We start from the raw sequence: 19988 nt of genomic DNA, 5'->3' as shown, positions 1-19988 counted from the left end.
TTTATGTAAAGTGATTTTATGTCAAATGTTTTATGTGAAATGAATTTATGTTAAATGATATTATGTCAAATATTACTGATCCAAACCCAGTTCACAAAAGACAAAGGTCGAAAAAGGTCGACCTTTAAAGTTATTTGTGAACTGGGCAGTAGCAAAATTTGCAACAATATGTACATGAACTCTTATTCAGTTTAAGAAAAAGTTTTGTCAAGAATTAATTTATTATACATGAAAGCATTACAAACTTTCTGTCTAACTCGGGTAGGCAGGGGACATTGGGCTGTTTATTACACTAGTCTTATTAGTTGGCTTAACGACGTTGGGGATTTTAATTGATGGGTTCATTAAGTTGAGTGTCTAAATGTTTCACAACCCCTAATTGTAATCTACAGAAGAGGTAATTTGGTGGTATGTACATTAATTCATCGGCCATTGTCTTATTCCTTTAAATCCCTGGTCTGAACAGTAGAAGACAAAATATTTTGACATTTTTACAAAATATTTACTACCTATCGAGTTTGTTAAATTAATAACTATCTGTTACGGACGGACTGACCATAATTATTTTAAAAACAATTATATTTTTTAAATATTTTATTCAATTTTCATATTTCAACAGGTCTTAACACAAATCAAAGGTGAAACATTATTTCATGAATTGAAGTTCTATTCAAATTTAAATATAAAAACAAATTTTACCTTTCTTTAGTTAAAAGAGAAATAATTTACAGGTTCATTAATATTAAATTAATCCACTTTCAGATTTTCATTAACTTTTAAACTATACTGTAGTAGTGTTAACATCAAATAGTAAATTATTATAAAAAAGCTATACAAAGTTAGTTACAATAAAAAACGTCAGTTTAAGATATCAAATATTGGATTACTATGAAATAAATTAAAGTTACATACACAAAAAGATAAAAAATTACATATACATAAAATTTTCATAAAGTCTATATTTAAATACTTTAATACGAGACAAAAATAATAACTGCTAAACAACTTTTAAAACATTAAAAAATGGAATATGAAAAAATGTCTTAATTCTAGATACATGACACATAATTTTCAATATTAATGGGATGAATTTGTAATTTGAATTTAAATAAAGAAAAAGATGGACTATATTATAAAATACAAAAATTAGGTATTTGGTCAAGGACATCCAATAGGATTAGTAAAGTATAATTTCCCGATAACAATTTAAATCCCTTTAGAAATTTATTACCTCCCCCCCCCCACCCAAAAAAAGCTTGGACGTCCATTTAAGAAGTTCTTTTCCCGGTAGGCGATTTGATTTTTATACATTCCGAACTAAAGACTCGAGGTTGTGGTCGGTTGGTTGGTCTGTACGTCTGTGTTTACAGCCTGAAATCCTCGTCTTCTGGGTCATCCTCCTCGTCAGAACCTGAGCGCCTGCGCTTCCGCTGGTGGCCGCCCTTCTTGGGCGGAGGGGGGATAAACACCTCACCTTCACCATGTACCAAAGAGTTCCTGGAATGAAAGAAATGTTAGGTGTGGTTTCTTTCATAGTTATGGCATCAAGATGAAGGGGGGGGGGGGGGGGGTTAGCCTAGAAACCAATAGTTATTTTTGGCTTGAGCTTTTAAAGGTTTCAGAACACCTCTTCTCCAAGCTATTCCTTGGAAAAATTCAAAAGGCTTTAAATTGATCTCTTGAAATCAAACGCAATAATTTTAGGCAGTTTTTTAAGAAGAACGAATTTGTTAAGTTTTGAGTTAGGCTTTATTTAAACTCCATTGTCCCCGCCCTCTTTGACTTACCTGTACATGTGGAGTGGAGTCCAAGCTTCAGATCTGCTGCTGGGAATACCTCCAGTCACCCGTCTGTCCAGATAATCCAGCAATATCTGAGTACAATAGAGTTAGTCTTTCAACTTAATAAGAATATATATTATATAATCCATATATCTGCCAATGCATACTACAATTACTTTTGTCTTAATGATAATATATGAATGTTGAGATTTTTTCTCATTATCTTTAAAGCATATCACTTCAATTTTCTATAAAAAAAAGGACTTTACACGAACAAGAACAAGTGATTATAATCACCTACCAGCAGGGAAATTAAGTATTTATTTGTGAATATATTTGGTTTCTGTTTAATAGCGTTATATAACAGAAACCAAGAATGTCAACAACAAAAAAATGCCTTTTATTACTGCTGGAAGATGCTTCATCACTTGCCATTTTGTCTGTTATTCAAGAGGACATAATAGGATTTATCAAATTTAGTCTTAATTTTAACAAAACATTACCTTCTTATCTTGTTTGAGTAGCTTGTTGGTGAACTCTGTAACAAGCTCTAGGAAGGGAAGCCTGGGAGGAGGGGCAGAGGGATCCTGGTCATCCTCTTCAACAGCGTAGATGATGCCCAAACGGTGCAGCTTGGTCACAGCCTCGCGATTCTTGACAGCGTCCAGGCCAAATGACAGCGCAAATCTCTTGGCGAGTTCCTAATAATTAAAGTAATATTTATGAAACAACTAAAATTATTCTCATTGCCAATTCAGTTAAATTATTTACTAAATAAGTAACAAGTATTTTTGGTGTTCTCCTCTTTTTTTAAATTTTGAAAATTTGAGTACCCCCCCCCCCCCCCCCCCCAACCAACAACGAACAACTATTTTAGGTTAGGTTATAGGCTAGGGAGCCGAGCGCTGCGGCTAGCAGGCAAGGGGGCCGAGCGCTGCGGCCAGAGTTCATAGAGTTCTGTCGGGGGGTACTCAAATTTTCAAAATTAAAAAAAATTCTATGAGGATATTAACGTATTTTTTCTATAGTTAATAACTATCTCCTACTTTACAATAAAAGACATTCTGCCAAGGAACTATAGAACCGAGCTTTTGCATAGTAGTAAACTCAATGATTTACAACACGGAGCTGTGAAAACACACTTTTTTTTGCAATTTCTCGCCTATTCAGATTTTCTATTATATCAAGTAGTAATTTAGTCAATTAAGATCTCACTTACAGCTAAACAGATTTAGATCCGCATTTTAAGGAAACTTCACATAGGTCTCAGGATGGGTTTAGGCTATCTTACCTTGATTGCATGGAATTCCTCTCCACTTCTGTCAATATCATCTCCTTGAAGACTTTCAAACTTCAGTATCAAAGCCTTGAGCATTGCCTTGGCACAGTTTACCTAAATAGTTACAATTATTTAGGTTCTTCCTGATTTAGTGGCTTAAAATTATGAGATGAAACAAACAAAACAATATTCTATATACAGATACAGATGTAAGCTGACTGATTATAGGATATTTGGTTTATAAAGTCTTTTTTACACGAAATTTGCTCAAATGGTACAAAAAGCAGGGAGGTTTCACTCAAAGTGCCTGTCGATCACTGACCAGAGATCCCCTCCCCCTTTTTGATACTTTTTGTGTAATCTTAGGGTTACGATAAAAAGATTAAATAGGTAGCCTCGCAGGCCAGTCACCCCGGGATTAGGGATTATTTTTTAGGCAAAGGAAAAGAAATAATCCCTCCGCCCCACCCCCTTTAGCCCTTAAGGTCTAACAAAACTGGAATTAACCCTAAAATTCATCGTTTTGTTATCTATGATATGATGCAATAAATAAATAATCAATGTTCTCACCTTGTGATTGTCTCTGAGCCTGCTGAGCGTCATCTTCATAATATCTCCAAAATCATTGTAGAAGGTAACATAATGTTGAAGCACATGGGAACCATACTAAAATATTTTGGTAGTATTAGTAGTAGAGCTACTATATACAGGGTGGGGCACATAAATCCGGACTTTTTTTTAACGGCCATAGCGTCAAAACTACTTGACCAATCAGGACGTTTGACCCCACTATAAAAAGCTTAGGTAATGACCTTTAAGCACAAAAAAATCTTTGGACGACGATGGACGTGTATTCCAAGCAGGCCGCGCATATGTTCAACAAGGCAGATTCGAAATGCGCTGGTGGTTTAATAATGATTCTAGACTAGGGCCCACTAAATCTGACCTCGGCCCATCTGTAGGTGAGATAGGCATATGAAACTTGCTGGAGATACTCTTAGATACATAAGTAAGACACTAGAAAAGACTAGAGCTCTCTATCTAAAATGGCTTGGCCGTAGTACTCCAGCAAAGTGAAACGTGGCAGATTTTAAGATGTCAAAAACGTCAAAAATCGTGAAAAATTGTGAATATTTCTCGGTTCTCGATTTCCGGGACCCATATGGAACTTTAAACCCCATTTTAGACTATGGATTGCGCTGACAACCCTAGCTGAATCAGCATGCCATTTCCAAAAAGGTAAAGAACGTCGTTCTAGCTCAACTGTGGTCCAAATAAGAGCCTCCGTGTCTAAGGGTAGCTTGAAAGTTGAGTTAATTTGGATCCTGCGGTTACTCACGTTCCTAAGGAAATGTGGCCTCCCAGCAGCCTGATCTTAATTCAATGGACTTTTGGGCCTAAAGCTACTTTGAAGCATGCACCAATAGACGTGCCCATATCACAAAGACCTCCCTCATTGCCACTATCAAGGAGAACTTCGCCAGCTTGGCCATGTTCATTTTGACCTGGGCCTGCCGGCGGTTGAGGAGGCGGGTAGAGGCGTTGAATAAGACTGGCAGCCATTTTTTTTAATAATCTAATAGTCAAATACCTATTCTGCCTCTCAGTTTTTAAAATTCAATAAAATCTTTAAAATTGACGATTTTATGTTCATTTGTTTAAAAATTATAAAAAGTCCGGATTTATGTGCCCCACCCTGTATATAGGGTTACTTACGTCTATGTACATAAAAATAGGATTTGATCAACAGCTATGTTAGATAAGAGACTAAGGCTACTGTATTTAAATTCTCGTATGCATATTTAGGCATTTCTCAACAATTGTTGGTGACTCAGCGTTTCGGAGCCGTTTGATTTTGGTGCGGCTCCGGGGAGCCATATCTGGAAATACGGCTCCGGCTCCGACCTAAAATCAAGAAAAACTCGACATATTTTTTCCCCTATAAAAAATATTTTTTCATTTTTGACTTTTAAAGGTTTTAAAAGTTCAATTTTTGATAAAAATAAACTTGAAAAACTTAAAAAGGGCATTTGCACATGACAAAACACAGTTACCAAATTAAAATTGGGTGTATTTGAAAAGTTTTGAAATACAAATAAAATAATAGAAGGATAGTGTGTTTTACTTTAGGTTTTGTCATAATATATCTATTCATGTGTACGTACGTACAGGGTAGCCCCAGGTAATTTAAATTTAAATGGGAAAAGCACCATTTTTACAAATAGGAGCATTTTTTATATTTCATGCACTAAAAAGGATTCTATCCACCTCCAAATTAAAAATAGGTCTACTATAACTCCCCTAAACATAACATATAATGCTATTCATGAGGAAAACCACGAAGAAAATCAAAGAAAAAAAATAAAATGGACAATTTAAGAAAGAGAGTATAAAATAGTTTATATAAGGAAAAACCTGTATTGCTAAATTGAGAGGGTAATTCATTTAATTTCCTTAGCTCTGGAGTTCACAGAAAATTTCATTGTACTTATACATTTATTTTTTTACTTAGGAAACAGTACTTTTTCACATTACTAAAATAAATTTTTTTCCTATTATTGAGATTATTCTAAAAATGAAATAATAACTTGCACCCTAAACCACTTTTAAGGTTAAAGAATCTTTCACTTAAGAATATATTGCAAAATATAAAATTTGAAAGATTTATCCTTAGGAGAAAAGGATTTAAAATTCAATATGTTGTATGTAGTACCTAGAGAATGATATTTCACTTTGATTTGAATTATTCATAATCTGCAAATATTACTACCTATAGCGTTTAAAACAATATAACCTAATACCCCTGAAGGGCCAAGACATTAAGAATGAACAACATTACTTATAGTTTCCGTATCCAAGGACAACTTTCTATGAAAGTTATAAGATAGCTTACAATCCCAAAATCTTTTTGCATAAAACAAGTGTCGATCAGCGAGGGTAAGGTAAATCAGAGTTGGTCCCTTGAGACAGTAGGTAAAGTACTTGTTCTTGAGCGTAGACCTTGAGCTGGCCCTGCTGGCTAGCCTACAAAAGTGTCTCGTCCTACTCCATGACTACTTAGATTCAAACACTAAGAAACTATAGCTATATATACACACACACACACTCACATTGATTGCATGACTGAAGGGCCAAGTTGGTTATGTTCTGGATACTCATCAATATAGGAAATCTTCACACAAAAAGTATCTGGACATTTCAAACTATAGAGTAGCTTCGCTACTAAGAAAAAAAAGCCCGTACCTCCGTTGGTATAACTCTGTAGACAGGAAGCTTGCAGTAGCCAGCCAAAAAGTTTCTACGCTTGTGAAGCTCCTCAATCTTCTGATGATCATCTATCTCTTCGTCAGTATCGTTTATGAAAACATACTCCTAGAAAAAAAATTTTAGTTGTGTTTTCCAGGACAAACACAGGAGTGTCTAAAATACCTATTAAGTATTTCTCTACAGGTTAAGTTAAAATATGAATACAAATAAGCCCCCCGCAGGGGTTAGGCATTTAAAAAACCTACATATAAGATGGTCAGCTTTTAAATATGTTAGGTGTCCATTCTGACGTTTGTCACTCCTGCCTTTTTCCTAGGACCCTATCAGACTATCTTGGTCTGTCTGAGTCCATGCTCTATATAACATTAATAAAGCATTAAATACAATGATCTTCAGAATTAAGAAATGTATAACTGAAATATCACAATCAAGATAATGAAACTCTCTATAAATTTTAATAGCATTATACTAAAGATACTAACTTGAACAAATGTGTTGATAGTCTTGCAGAGCGCATCTGTTGGTGTATAGTGAATAGGTTCCCCACTTCCATAGTAGATGAGTAAATCTCCAACTGCAGCATATGCCTGCTCTTTCCAGCTTTGCTCCTGATAAGTAACAACATTATTTTTATTGTATTTATAACCACTTTTCTTTGGAGTATTTAACAGAGAAGCTTTTTCCTCATAAATTCGGTCAATCCGTCTGTTTATAAATCTTGAATCCCAAGGCGATTAGAAAAAATGTTCAGTGTAGCATCTCAATAATAACGTCTCATAATATAAATACATATTATGAATTATGTAGTAAAGCTATTTTGAAACAAGCTAAATTATATAGTTTTTACTTCTAAATTCTATAAATTCATATTTGTTTGTAGTACTTTTTAATCTAATTAGATTAGATTAGCTATGGAGTTGTTATCCTCGTGATTTCTTAATTTCCCAACTAAAGTAATGGTATAAAACTTACCGGGCAGTCACTGATGATTTTCTGGCAGATGTCCATGTATTTATCCATATGATCAGACAGGGTCACCTTTGCATGCTCGATGGCACCTCTGCAAAGGTTAATGTTAGATTATATAAAAATAAAAAAAAATTCTTTAAGAAACCACAGACATTATCATAGGACTTTTTATTTGTTTACCAATTCTCCTTTGATTTAAAGTGTTAATCTAAGCCAGAGCAACATCCGTTTGTAATGGGATGCGATACTCTTACGCCCACTGGGCTAATATCCAAACAGACAACCCACCCTTTGATTGCACAACCTTTGTCTGAAAGTTCTAACCTTGTATTATAAGGTTGGGACCGACCAAGGCATTTGCCCTAGTATCAATATAAGTATCACGTTGCAGCAATAGGTATAATTTCATCGTATTTAGTATGACGCGCTGTGGACCAGACTCGAACCCGACAACAAGCAGACATGCTACCTATCATTTCAGCTAATGCCGCCATTTTTTTTTTTTTTTTTTACCTGTTCTCTTTTTCTGTCTGAAATGGAACAATGTACCAGATGAGACCATAGAAACAGGAATCAATACAGTACTTGACAGCCTCTAGTGGCAGGGGAGGGGTGGTGTCTTCGCGAACAGCTTCCCAAGAAGCCACAAGGTTCTAAAATGTAAATGGTATGATAACTTTGCGGATAATGATTTTTTATTGTTATAAAGTTAAAAATTGAGAAAAATTTCTTGTATTAAAATTGTTCCAAACTTTGAAAAATGGGTTTTAACAGTTAATTCCTAATGTGAATTAAACACGATTTTTCATGCATTTTTACGAAACAAACTTCGGTTCTTGGAAGGAGTTACCAATCCCCGCTCTACAAAATAGCCCAAATCCACCCAAGAACTAAATTATGCCTTATTTGGTAGTTGCAAGTCATTATATATTTACACGGGTACTTGACACTTTGCTTCTGAATCTTCATTTTCTTCTGGTGTCGCGAGTTGAAGATGTTGCTAGTTCATATATTTTTTTAGTTTTGATCTAAAGCATGCCACTGATGTGGAATGTTCAATTTCACTTAGTAAACTGTTCCAAGGGTCAACAATTCTGAAGGGTGGTAGTCGTAACATCCCCTAGCTACACAGCTTTAAAAATTTCTCGGACAGATACCAAACTTCACTGAAAGTTACGATCATAAATTTAACAAAAACTCACCTCGTATAATCCTTCCCAAATATTGAGTCTGGACATGTCATGGCAGTTGTAGAAGTAAGCAATCTTCTTGAGGCTGGACACAACCGCAAATATTTCGTCCTCGTCCGGATTTTCGTCTCCTAAATAATATTAATTTCAACTTACATTTGCTTTTAAATAATGTCTAAAAGTTTTATGTATTTTAAAAAAAATGTAAGTGTTACCATTCAAAAGTGAGGTATAAGTGTCCATAGATTCCATATAGTTGTTGGTAATCATGTCCAGAATTCGAGATCTGGCTACGTCACATCTAAAAGTAAACAATGTTCAATAAGGATGGCAGCATCCACAATCAGCGAAGCAGAACAAATGGACGGACAACGCGAGTTACAGATAAGATGCTGATTAGTTACAGGAATCTTTACACTAAATTTCCTAAATCCATTTTCCTATAAATTGTTAATATTAGAAAGACTAATAAGGGTGTAAAATGGTTATCTACATGGGCATTATAGACAGCTTTCTGCGGATATTAAAATGAAAAATTATAAGATTTAAACCAGTTTTGTTAACCCTTGCTTTGATTTTGTGATATTTTATTTTAATATTCGTGGAAAATTGTCTGTAATATGATATACACAGTATATAAATAATTTTTCAGTGTGGCTAAAAACCGGTTCTAATCCAGCGAATATTAATCGGTTTCGAAGCCATACTGGATTATCTATTTATTACATTCCTCATCCCAAAGATTTAAAATATATATGACTGTGTAGTACTGTAGTATTACACTTTTGATCAGTAATTTGATTAAAGAAACATTTTATTGGAGAAAAGGTAATAATAGCTATAAGGAAATGAGAAACTGTATTCCAATACATTTTGTGTAATTTTATAAAAGTATAGACTGGGTAGTACTTATTCTTCTTGAAATTTTGTAATTTTGAAATGTTTTTAAGTTATTTGGTACTTACTTGGCATAAATAGCGAATTCCTTATTGCACATTTTCTCAAGAGTTTGGGCAGCAGCCTTTAACACCTAAAAACAAAACCTGTTAGTTTGAATTACAAAATTTTGCGGAAAATTAATGTCTACAAAATACTGAATACTCAGTCGTCGAAAATGTTTTAATTAGGAAGAAAAATGCGTTATTTTAATAAGTTAAATAAAGTATTTTCTGTCATTAACTTGAATAAGACTTACAACGAATTAATAAAAAAATGGGATGAAGTATGGAATAGGCGAACAATGACAATAACAGTAAAACAAAAGCGAGGATAAAAAGAAAATAATATATTTTGAAAAAGGGGTAAAAAGTCTGCTATTGCGTGAAAAATGTTAAGTCAGTTTTTAAGATTTTACCTCAGAAGCAGAATTTCTTTCAACAATTTCTTGCATAAGCTTCAACAATGATTCTAGAGCTTTCTCTTGTCTGCTAGTCGTGTAGATCTCCAGATCAAAATATTGGGGGATCACCAACAAGTTTGACAGCTTGTCCGCATCAACCTTGGAAAAGTATTATTATCAGGTGGGTTATAAATTACAAAGTCCTCAAAGTTTTATGATAACGATTTCTTAACAATTTGGCTTAACAACTTTGGGGACTTTTGCTGCATTTGATTAGTTTGTTCACTAATTTCATTCAACCACTAATTGTAATCTACAGAATATCGTATAATTTTGTGTATCATCATTGGGACCACAGCTTCTTATTCAACCCTTATGTAAAGCTGTTCAGAAAATATGTGCGATATGTCAAAAATAAATCATTTTTTAGGATTGATTGAAACGCAGAATGTTAAAACATGACATCTTTCTTTAGGCTATTTTAATCATTTCAACATACCTTGTATTTGTGCAGAAGCCTTGGCAGAGTTGTGATGAAGTGTGAAGTCAATGCTATCTTATCCTCTGATATCTGCTTGTTTTCTTTCACACTGAAAATTCACAAACACTTGTTCAAAACGATAACACATTATTTACTAATAAAATAACTAAGTTTTGGGGGATAAAAAATACAAATTTCATCTGTTCTAACGTCATAGGTATATTTTCATGTTCAACACGGATAACGTAAAAATTACACCCCTCCCCCCTACCACTTCAGAAGTACCACTTAAGATGAAAATTATCAAATATTGAATATATCTATTTACCTAAGAATCCTTTTGCCAGCGGCGCCTCGGCCAACCGGAGGTTCACAAGTGGCCGCCTGACGGATACAACAGACCATGATCTCTATAAGACTAGTCTCCTGTTTGTCATCCAGGTCTTCTTCTCTGGGTCCAGGCTCCTCCAGCAATAGGTCAGTCATGCACTCCCAATCCTTGATAAAAAGAAAATTATAAACAATGAAAAGCTAAGGTAGATATCAATTATAAATGATTATTTGGAGCCAAATTACATTCTTGAGCAATGATAACTCCCCACACCTCCACCTTATTTTGAAATAAATTAAAAATAAGAAATCGTTAGCTCCACGTTTGTTTGTGCTTTACTTTAGAGCAGTTTATGTTGTACTGGGTACTGTAGCCAAGCAGGAATTAGGAAGAATACCCCCCCCCCCCTTTCAAATTATTTAAAATATAGTGGGAGGGGAGGGAGAGATACTTCTTAATAGGTACTTTTGTTTGACACTAAATAGTTTAATGTCCCATCATAAAAATAATATAAAGTTACCTTCATCATGGGGTTGCTTTCAATAAGAGAATCCACAAGATATGCTCCGTGTTCGTGCAGCTCAGACTCAATAAAGAACTGAACCAAGTCACGGATGAGAGGTGTGTTGGGCAACCTAAAAAACAATAATTTTTCGTAGTCAAAACTGTTAAAATTGTAAAAGAAAACATACACAAATATCAATAATAAATAAATTAAAACTTTTCTAACACTCTTAGTCTTATTACATGTCCCCACTTTTCCTTACCTAGTCTTTCCTCTCTTGGTTCTGAGATCAGCCTGTGGTTCCTCGTCCGGCAAGAAGAATTTCTCTTTCAGGAACTCTCCAGCAGCCTGGCCAACTAGACGGTGGGAAGAGTATACCAACTCGTAAATATGTTCACAATCCTACAAAATAAAAGTTGAAAAGATTTGGGTAAAAATAAATAAATAATCTAATGCAAGTTCTTTAATTGGTTCTTGTTGTGTACTATTTAATAGAATAAGACTTACTTTCTCGCTAAGAATATCCGGATGATATTTGAGAATGGAAGTGACCAGCTTGACTGCCTCAACAGCCACCTCGACCTCCTTGTCCAGAGTCATTGACACAATCCTGTCCTTGAACTTGGAGGTAAACAGGTCCAGTTTGTTCTGAAATAAAATGACCCGGTGAAAGATATTCATATATTAATTAATTTATAGCTACTTAACCCTTACAGATCGGGGGGGGGGGGGGGGGGGGGGCTCCAAGAGCCCCCCCCCCCTCTAGTTTTTTCAATCTCATTTTTTTTGTAGGTAAGATGGAGTGCTGTGACTTCATGACTTTTTAAGTTTAGTAATTATACGTCGGCAAGAGTTGATTTTATTAGGATATCTGGTCTGTGTCGGTCGTGGTGTCCGGTCAAAGTCGGTTGGGTAGCACCAAAATTAGAAAAAAATTCTAAAAAAATCTTAATTTCTACATTATGACTTTTGTGTATAAGGAGAAACCTAAAATTTTTTTGGTGAATACTTAGATATCAATGACCTTCTGAGAAAAAATGTGTTATGACCGTTTGACCGCTCCCTACCCGACTTTGTGACCGATTTTTGTCCGGCTTTTACTACAGACATATATCATGAATATCGTGGCTTCTATTACAGCTAGAGTCCTATAAATTTTTTTGGTAAATCCTTGAGCAACATCAAACAGATAAAAATATTAATCGGCGCCGCCAACCGCCGTTTTACCGCCGTAACCGCCGAAAATGGCGGTTTCCGTTATTTGCCGTTTTTTGGCGATGATCAGAAAAAGTAATTTTTTTGTTATGAAAAATAAAAGTTCGTCCTAAAATTTGGTCATCCTAGCTGCAAAATTGGCCGCTCTACAGCTGTTTTAAGATTTAGCGGCTGGCCGCTAAAAAGCGGCTAAGGAGCGGCCTGGCTGCTCATCAGACGCATCTCTCTTTTTGACTGTTAAGTCCAGAGAATACGGACACCTTGTTCCTCCATGAATTCCTTTTTTTGGCAAGTGCTTCAGCTTCTCCCCATGTTAATTCCAAATTAAAGAGGTCCTTTTCAGTGCTTCGCCTCCAGGTCATTTTTGGTTGTCCCCGTTTACGTTTACCAGTGGTGGGGTTCCATTTTAAGTACTTATTTGGAAACCTATTTTGTTCCATTCTGAGCACATGTCCTAGCCACCTTAGTCTTTTATATTTCACTTCTGCTTCAATACTATTGCACTTGGTCTTAGCATACAGCTCAATGTTTGATATTTTGTTTGGCCAGAATATTTTGCAAATTCTTCTTAGGCAGCTATTGTGAAATGCATTAAGTTGATTTGTTTCAGTTTTCACAGTTCTCCAGCATTCAGCTCCATAAAGAAGAACTGATTTCACATTACTGTTGTAAAGTCTGATTTTTGTTCTCAGAGCAAGTTTCTTTGAATTCCAAACGTTGTGTAGACTGTTGAAAGCAACCCTAGCCTTATCAATCCTGGTCTTAATATCAGCTTTTGAGCCATTTTCGCTGCTGATAACACTCCCCAGATAGGTAAATTTGTTGCTTTGTTTCAATTGTTCACCATTTATTGTTATATTTTGATCAGGGTTTGTAGGTATGTTCATAATTTCGGTCTTCTTGACATTAACAAAGAGCCCGACTTGTCCTGCATATTTGACTAGTCTATCTGTTTTAGCTTGTAGATGTTTGATTGTTTCTGAAATCAGTGCCAGGTCATCAGCAAAGTCCAGATCCTCTAGGTGTCCTAGTATGCCCAGCTGGAGACCACGTTTTTTGTCCTCTGTGGTTTTCTTCATCACCCAGTCAATGACCAATATAAATAGAATAGGTGATAAAATGCATCCCTGTCTAACTCCAGTGCTTATTCTAAAGAAATCAGATGTCTTATTGTTTCCAACTGAAACACAGGCTTGGAAGTTGTCATAGAATTTAGTTATCATAATTATTATCTTTTCAGGTATACCATAACTTCTTAGTATTTTCCAGAGTGTTTGTCTGTGTATGGAGTCAAAGGCCTTAGAGAAATCAACAAAATTTACATGGAGTGGCTTGTTAAATTCAACACATTGTTCAATAACCGTCCTAAGGGTGAAAATTTGGTCAACACAGCCCCTTCCAGCACGGAATCCAGCTTGTTCTTCTCTTAGTTTATTGTCGATTTTCTCATCAATTCTGTTTAAAATAATTTTACATAGGACCTTGCTTGGGATAGAAAGCAGCATAATTCCTCTCCAATTATCACAATTGTTCAAATCTCCCTTCTTAGGAAGTTTTATGATTATACCTTTAGACCAGTCCGTTGGTATCTTTTCTTGCCTCCAAATTTTATCAAAGAGATCAGTTAGAGTCCTAGCAGAAAGATCTATGTCTGCCTTAAGCATTTCGGCAGTTATTAAGTCAGGTCCAGGTGCTTTGTCATTCTTTAGACTATGTATAGCAGCTTTAACTTCTTGAATAGTTGGTGGTCGTGTGTCTATGTCTATTTCATGTCCTGGTTCTGGTTCAGCAGTAATTTCTGGTTCAGGTCTGTTCAACACTTCTTCAAAATGCGATTTCCACCTTTCAGCAACTTCTTTTTCTGTAGTGAGTAATTTACCATCTTTAGCCTTGATAGTCTCACCAATCTTTTTGTTACATTTTCCACTTAGTTGCCTGGTTATGTTGTATACTGTTTTCATGTTACCGAAGTCAGCTGCTCTTTGGGCCTTTTCAGCCAGATTGTCAATGTAATCTCTCTTGTCTTTCCTTGTGCACTTTTTGACCTCTTTATCTTTAGCAGTGTATTCAGCTCTTAAATTGCTCATGTCAGCCAAATGTTGAGCACTATGAATTTTATTTTTAAGCTTCTTTCTCTCTTCTATTTTGTTCCATGTTTCATCAGAGATCCAGTCCTTTTTCTCTGGTTTCTTGTGTCCTAGGATTTCCTTAGCAGTAGATTGAAAGTTTTCTTTAATTGAAGTCCATGTGATCTCAGTCTCGTCATTTAGGTCCTCTAAGACCTGAAATCTATTTCTGAGTTTTAAGACAAATTCATTCTTAATCACAGGGTCCTTTAATCTTGAAGAATCATATTGTCTACCAATCTCACTCTTTTTATCATGGCCAGTACGCTTCAGCTTTAATTTAATCTTACTGACAACTAGTTCATGGTCACTAAATATGTCGGCTCCTCTGTAACTCCTACAGTCTTGCATTGACTTGACCCATTTTCTATTGATCATAATGTGGTCAATCATGTTTCTTGTTTGTCCATCAGGCGTTGTCCAGGTATATTTGTGAATGTTTTTGTGTTGGAATAGTGTACCTCCTACAACCATATCATTATTTAAACAGAATTCAAGTAAAAGTTCTCCATTTTCATTTCTTTTACCTATACCAAAGTGTCCCATTGCGTTCTCCACTCCAGTCCTGTCAGTTCCTACTTTAGCATTCATATCTCCAAGAACTAGGCACATGTCATGTTTGGGTACTGAGTTTCTGATTGATTGCAGTTGATCATAAAACTCTTGTTTTACTTCTCCATCTTTGTCATTTGTTGGGGCGTAGCATTGGATAATAGTCAACTTGCAATGCCTTGATTGGAATCTAGCCTTAATTATTCTGTCTGATATAGGTTTCCAGTCTATTAGTGAATTGACATGTCGTTTTTGAATAATTATAGCAACACCATACATATGTTGGCTTTCATGACCAGAATAAAGTATTAGGTGGCCATCTTTGGTTGTAGTTTGTCCTTGTCCTGTCCATCTACATTCTGCAATTCCAAGTATTCCAATATTGTAACTTGTCATTTCTTTAACTACTTGGGCTGTTTTAGTTGACTCATACATTGTTCTAACATTCCAGGTTCCTATCTTACAGCTTTGCTTAGAACTTATTGGTCCTGTCATCAAGTTGATAGCTTCCTTTCGGATTTGACCATCATCTTTCATATTCTCAGTAAACTGAGCATCAGTTCCAACAGTTCTTGTTTCATGTACACCTCTGGCTGTGTGAAAGCCATAAGTGTTTGAGGTTCTGTGGGTGTTTTCGTTAACTGTGGGGATTTTTACAGGTAGGATAGTTAGTCCTACGCAAACCTTCCATATCCCTGGAAGGAAGGGTGACTGGTAAGGGGAGGGACGTCAATATCCCCCAGGCCTGGCTGCTATGACTAGAAAAAGTAATTTTCTCTAAAAATACACATGAACCACCAGAAAAAAATTTTACGTCTTTATCTGTAACAGGAGCCGAGATAGAGGGGGGGGCTCTTGGAGCCCCCACCCCCCCCCCCCCGATCTATTAAGGTGGGAATTGGGGCCCGAGCTGTAAGGGTTAAGCATAATAATTTTGAGAAATGGAGAAATTAGAACTAAATATTAGAAATAAAGAAAACTTGTTTACAACTTTTTACGATTTCACCTAGTTAGACAAAGACCTAGTTAAAATATCTCCCACTTTTGTGACATTTGCATAGCTGTCGGTTTAGAGTCTGGACCACAACGCGTCATAACCAAGACGTGTTACTAATAGAGTAGGGGGAATGTCATGGCCCATTAACAGCGCAACGCATCGCATTAATATGCACTGTTAGTATTTCCAGACAACGGTCATGCAATCAAGGGATTTTTTGTCTGTTTAATGTTATAATGGGTTCTCTAGACCACTTGAAATTGACGGATAATCTCGCCCCAAAGAGTAATTAAAACAAAGTCGTACCTTAAGCTCCTCGGATGAGTAGAGAGGCTGGAGGGACTGCAGACATTTCAATCTGACATCTCCAACCTTGTCGTGAAGGGTCCAACCAATATATTTCAGGTAGGAGTCATCTGTTTACATTTCAACAATTAAATTCGAACTAAATTAAGTTTTTCAGTGTTGTACATTAGAAAAGATTAGGTAACTTTTTTTATAATCTTAATGAATATTATTAGATATTTAAAATTAGAATTCAAATGATGAAATTCCTAAAAACATTTGGTGAAACTTTTTCATCCATACTCCAATTTCTTGCATACAGCTGCTTCTTATTGCTGGAACAATATCCCTAAATAAATTTGAGATTAAATCTTACCTACTGGATGTTTTTTATTAACACGAAGAAATATGATCAATGACTAAATCTTAAAAAACGAACCTGTATCTAAGCACAAAGACAGCTTTAAACATGTAGGTCAACATGTTTTTGATTTCTTCCATGTTTTCCTCCAACTCACCACGTTTGGTCATCAATACTTCCAACCTGCGAGAGAGAAAAAGTTTAAGTTTGAATAGTAATTAAAAACTTTACATAAAATGATATGAAAACGAATATCTATATACGGCTGTGAAATATAAAAACGTTAAAGGCTTTTGCATTAGATAAACAAACTACCTGTCAGCTGCTCGTTTGTCCTTATTCTTTGCTCTCTCGCTGTCATACTGACGCACTGTGTTATCCAAGTTGATGCTGACGGTCAAGGCAACATCCACAAGTGCAGTCATAAGCTTGAGGGCTGCTAAGGTACTGGTGTGACGGAAGGGTCGTACCTGGAAAGATTAAAAGATACAAAAATACCTACATTTTATAGTTTCTAGTAGTTTTGTCAGGGTATTGGTCAATTAAAAAATAAAATGATGAGAATTTTTTTTTATAATTGGTGGAAGAAGTGAAAACTATGTGTCTTTTATTTTAGAAGTAAAATCCTTATGTTTTTTTTTTTTTTTGAAAAGGACATAAGAAGAACTAGACTTACCTGGGAGTCAGACAGCTGAGTAAGCAGGGAAATAACACTGTCCATCAGATATTGATCGTAGATAATACTGTACTGACACTGCTTTACAAGTAGCGCAACAAAGTCACAAAAGTTGGATCTGAATTTCTTCCAAAACTGACCTAGATTGTCATTAAATATTTTGCTACATATGTAGATGTTAATATTTTGTTGTTAAAATAAAAAAAAAATATGTATTGTTACCTGGCGTGACAAGTGGATAATCAGCAGAATCTTCGTCAAATTCTTCTGTCATTTTTCTATAAAAAAAAAAATAATAATCAACGTTCTTCTCAAAAGTTTTCTCATGTGATTACGTAAATCTTAGAGCAAGAAAAGAAACAAAAATTACCTGATAATATCTGTATGCTCCATGCTGACCTGCATCTCACTGGTCACCTTTCCCTTACAGCCAGAAGCAGAGATAAAGAACTGCATCAGCTTGAGCAGAGCACTGTCCTTGTCAACTTTGTACTCCTCAACCCAGTCGTCAACTGTTTGTTGCAGGGAGGCGCGTCCTGTTCTTACGATAAAATACAGCGCGTTTTCATCCTCCATCTAAACCAATTTAAATTAATGATATTATAAGAAAAATTATAAATAAGATTTTTAGATTACAAGTTATTGAAAACTGATTTATTACATACTTTTATTCTTTAAAATAGATGAACCTAACCATTACTGATCTTACCGAATGTCCTGATCTACGTCCTCCATAACCACCCATTCCCCTGCCTCTACCACGAGAGGATGATGGAATATCTGGGACTTCTTCGTCGTCATCACCTCCCCAATCCCGCTTTGGTGGCTTGGGTGGTCTGCCTCGACCAGCTCCTCTTCCTCTGCCTCTGGGCGCAGGAGGTGCTCGTGGTTTAGGTGGAGTTACAATTTTTGGTGGCTTTGGCGCTTGAAATTGTGCTTGAGCGGCCTGATAAAAAAGATCCATTAAATCATAATAGTTATTTTCAAATTTAAAAATGAGTCATATTTGTTCTTATCTAATTTTAAATTAGATAAAGTTATAAGTTATAACTTATCTAAGTTTAAATAAAAATACTTACGCGAGGAGGAGGTCCCATCTTCCTTGTACCAAAATAAACACTATCAACTTGATCCTCTGTCTGGGTCAGGTAAGACATAGCCATGCTAGCGGAAACGGCAGCGCTACGCCGAGAACGGCGCCCTCCTCCGGTTTCCTCTTCAGCGTCCGCTTCCGCCTGAACCCTTTGGATAACTTCGCGCGACTTTTCAACATGCTTTGAAGCCTAGAATAAAAATTATGATATTGAGATAAAAAAAGGCTGTTAATGCACAAAATTTAGAACTAGAGGAGGACGCAAATTCATCCAACATTATCATGTGTAGACATTATAAGTCCCTTTATAGCGACTTTTAAATTCTTTAACTACTACCCATAAAGTTTTGGTAATGAGATGAACAATGGCAAGTATCTAAATAACTGGTTAAGCAAACAGGAGGCACTAAAACATCTGAATACTACACTCATAGACAAACCTCACAGAAAGGCTAAAACTGACAATTTATAGTGTCAAAAAGGTTCAAATTTGGATGTAAACTACGTACAAACTAAAATATGCTATAATTTATGTTGGACAAACAGACAATGGCTTTATTCTATAATAAATATGGACAATACTTTTTGTTCTTTAAGTTTAGGAGAATATTATATATTATTATACTATTTACCTGTAGCAACATGGCAGCTTGTTGTTGCCTGTAAAACTCTGCTGGATCAAAGCTCTCATCATCTCCCTAGAACAATTATTTGATTATTTAGATGCGTCCAAAACCTTTAGGGAATTGTCTCAGATGATTAGTTTGAGATATCAGAGCTGGATATAATTATGTAAGGATTCGTAAACCTCATAAAATAAAACGTTTGTACGTGCATACTCAAAGCTAGCTAAGATCCAATGAAGTTAAATATTCAAATTAATCTATAAGAATTCGTGTAGTTTCTTTTAATCTTACCTAACTAGGTAGTAATAAAGATAAAATACTACCTATCAATTGACGAAAAATTAAGTAATTTTAAGGAATCATGAAATAATTTAATAGTCTTTTGGGCGATGAATTTCGTGTTAAGTACAAAATAGAGGAAGGTGCTATGTATATACGTATATACGCAAAACCAACAGTTTAATTATATAATCTATAGAATAACTATATTTATCTGATGTATAAAACTTACGTCGTCGCCTCCTCCTTCTTCGTCCATTCTCATTCTCTTTCCAGACGGCATTTTCAGCCTGATTTATACTGAAATTTGACGAAAAAAAATTACTTCAAAACTTGTGTTGTTAAAGATATTAAACATGTAGGTACAAATTTAACTTAAACGGGAATTAAATTATAATTTCTTTTTCAATAAATTATTACATAATAGCCTAATTCCCATATTTCATTACTAAACTTAGTTTTAATTCATCTATTCATAAAAATTTAGAATTTTTGTTGTTTGTTTACAATTAAATTTCACTTGTCCTAAATTGCGGCAAAAATAACAACAACAAATAATTATGGTTGCGGCATTGCGCTAACCTAATAAATGTCGTCTTTGTAAAAATACAAAAAAACTGTTTTGTCCATTTTTTA

General features: G+C 35.3%; 1 protein-coding gene across 1 annotated transcript; it reads right to left on the bottom strand.

Annotated features, from left to right (window-relative positions):
* Positions 1-723: 723 nt before the first annotated feature.
* LOC145313282 (cohesin subunit SA-2-like) lies at positions 724-19907 on the bottom strand. The gene is made up of 29 exons (XM_080152607.1): positions 19585-19907; positions 19080-19145; positions 18434-18637; positions 18064-18300; positions 17725-17930; positions 17577-17632; positions 17355-17494; positions 16994-17148; positions 16757-16861; positions 16589-16666; positions 16339-16450; positions 11650-11790; positions 11405-11544; positions 11158-11272; positions 10635-10804; positions 10325-10415; positions 9841-9984; positions 9452-9516; positions 8702-8787; positions 8499-8617; positions 7810-7949; positions 7300-7387; positions 6810-6935; positions 6304-6432; positions 3631-3726; positions 3073-3174; positions 2285-2482; positions 1788-1873; positions 724-1497 (listed from the first exon to the last, which is right to left on the bottom strand). The coding sequence occupies exons 1-29, from the start codon at positions 19633-19635 to the stop codon at positions 1365-1367; spliced, it is 3579 nt and encodes a 1192-aa protein (XP_080008733.1). The 5' UTR covers positions 19636-19907; the 3' UTR covers positions 724-1364.
* Between the last annotated feature and the right edge of the window lie 81 nt (positions 19908-19988).

The sequence above is a fragment of the Acartia tonsa genome, chromosome 3, assembly GCF_053477335.1.
Source record: "Acartia tonsa isolate MP-2025a chromosome 3, ASM5347733v1, whole genome shotgun sequence".
NCBI lineage: Eukaryota > Metazoa > Arthropoda > Copepoda > Calanoida > Acartiidae > Acartia > Acartia tonsa.
The sequence above is the reverse complement of the archived record's forward strand: the minus strand, read 5'-3'. Positions and strand labels throughout refer to the sequence as shown.

Coding starts and splice junctions, on each gene's coding strand:
- LOC145313282 (XM_080152607.1), bottom strand. CDS start 19,635: ATGCCGTCTGGAAAGAGAATGAGAATGGACGAAGAAGGAGGAGGCGAC. Junction 17,495..17,576: donor TTATCCACTTGTCACGCCAG/GTAACAATACAT, acceptor ATGACAATCTAG/GTCAGTTTTGGAAGAAATTC. Junction 16,667..16,756: donor GTCTTTGTGCTTAGATACAG/GTTCGTTTTTTA, acceptor AAATTTATTTAG/GGATATTGTTCCAGCAATAA.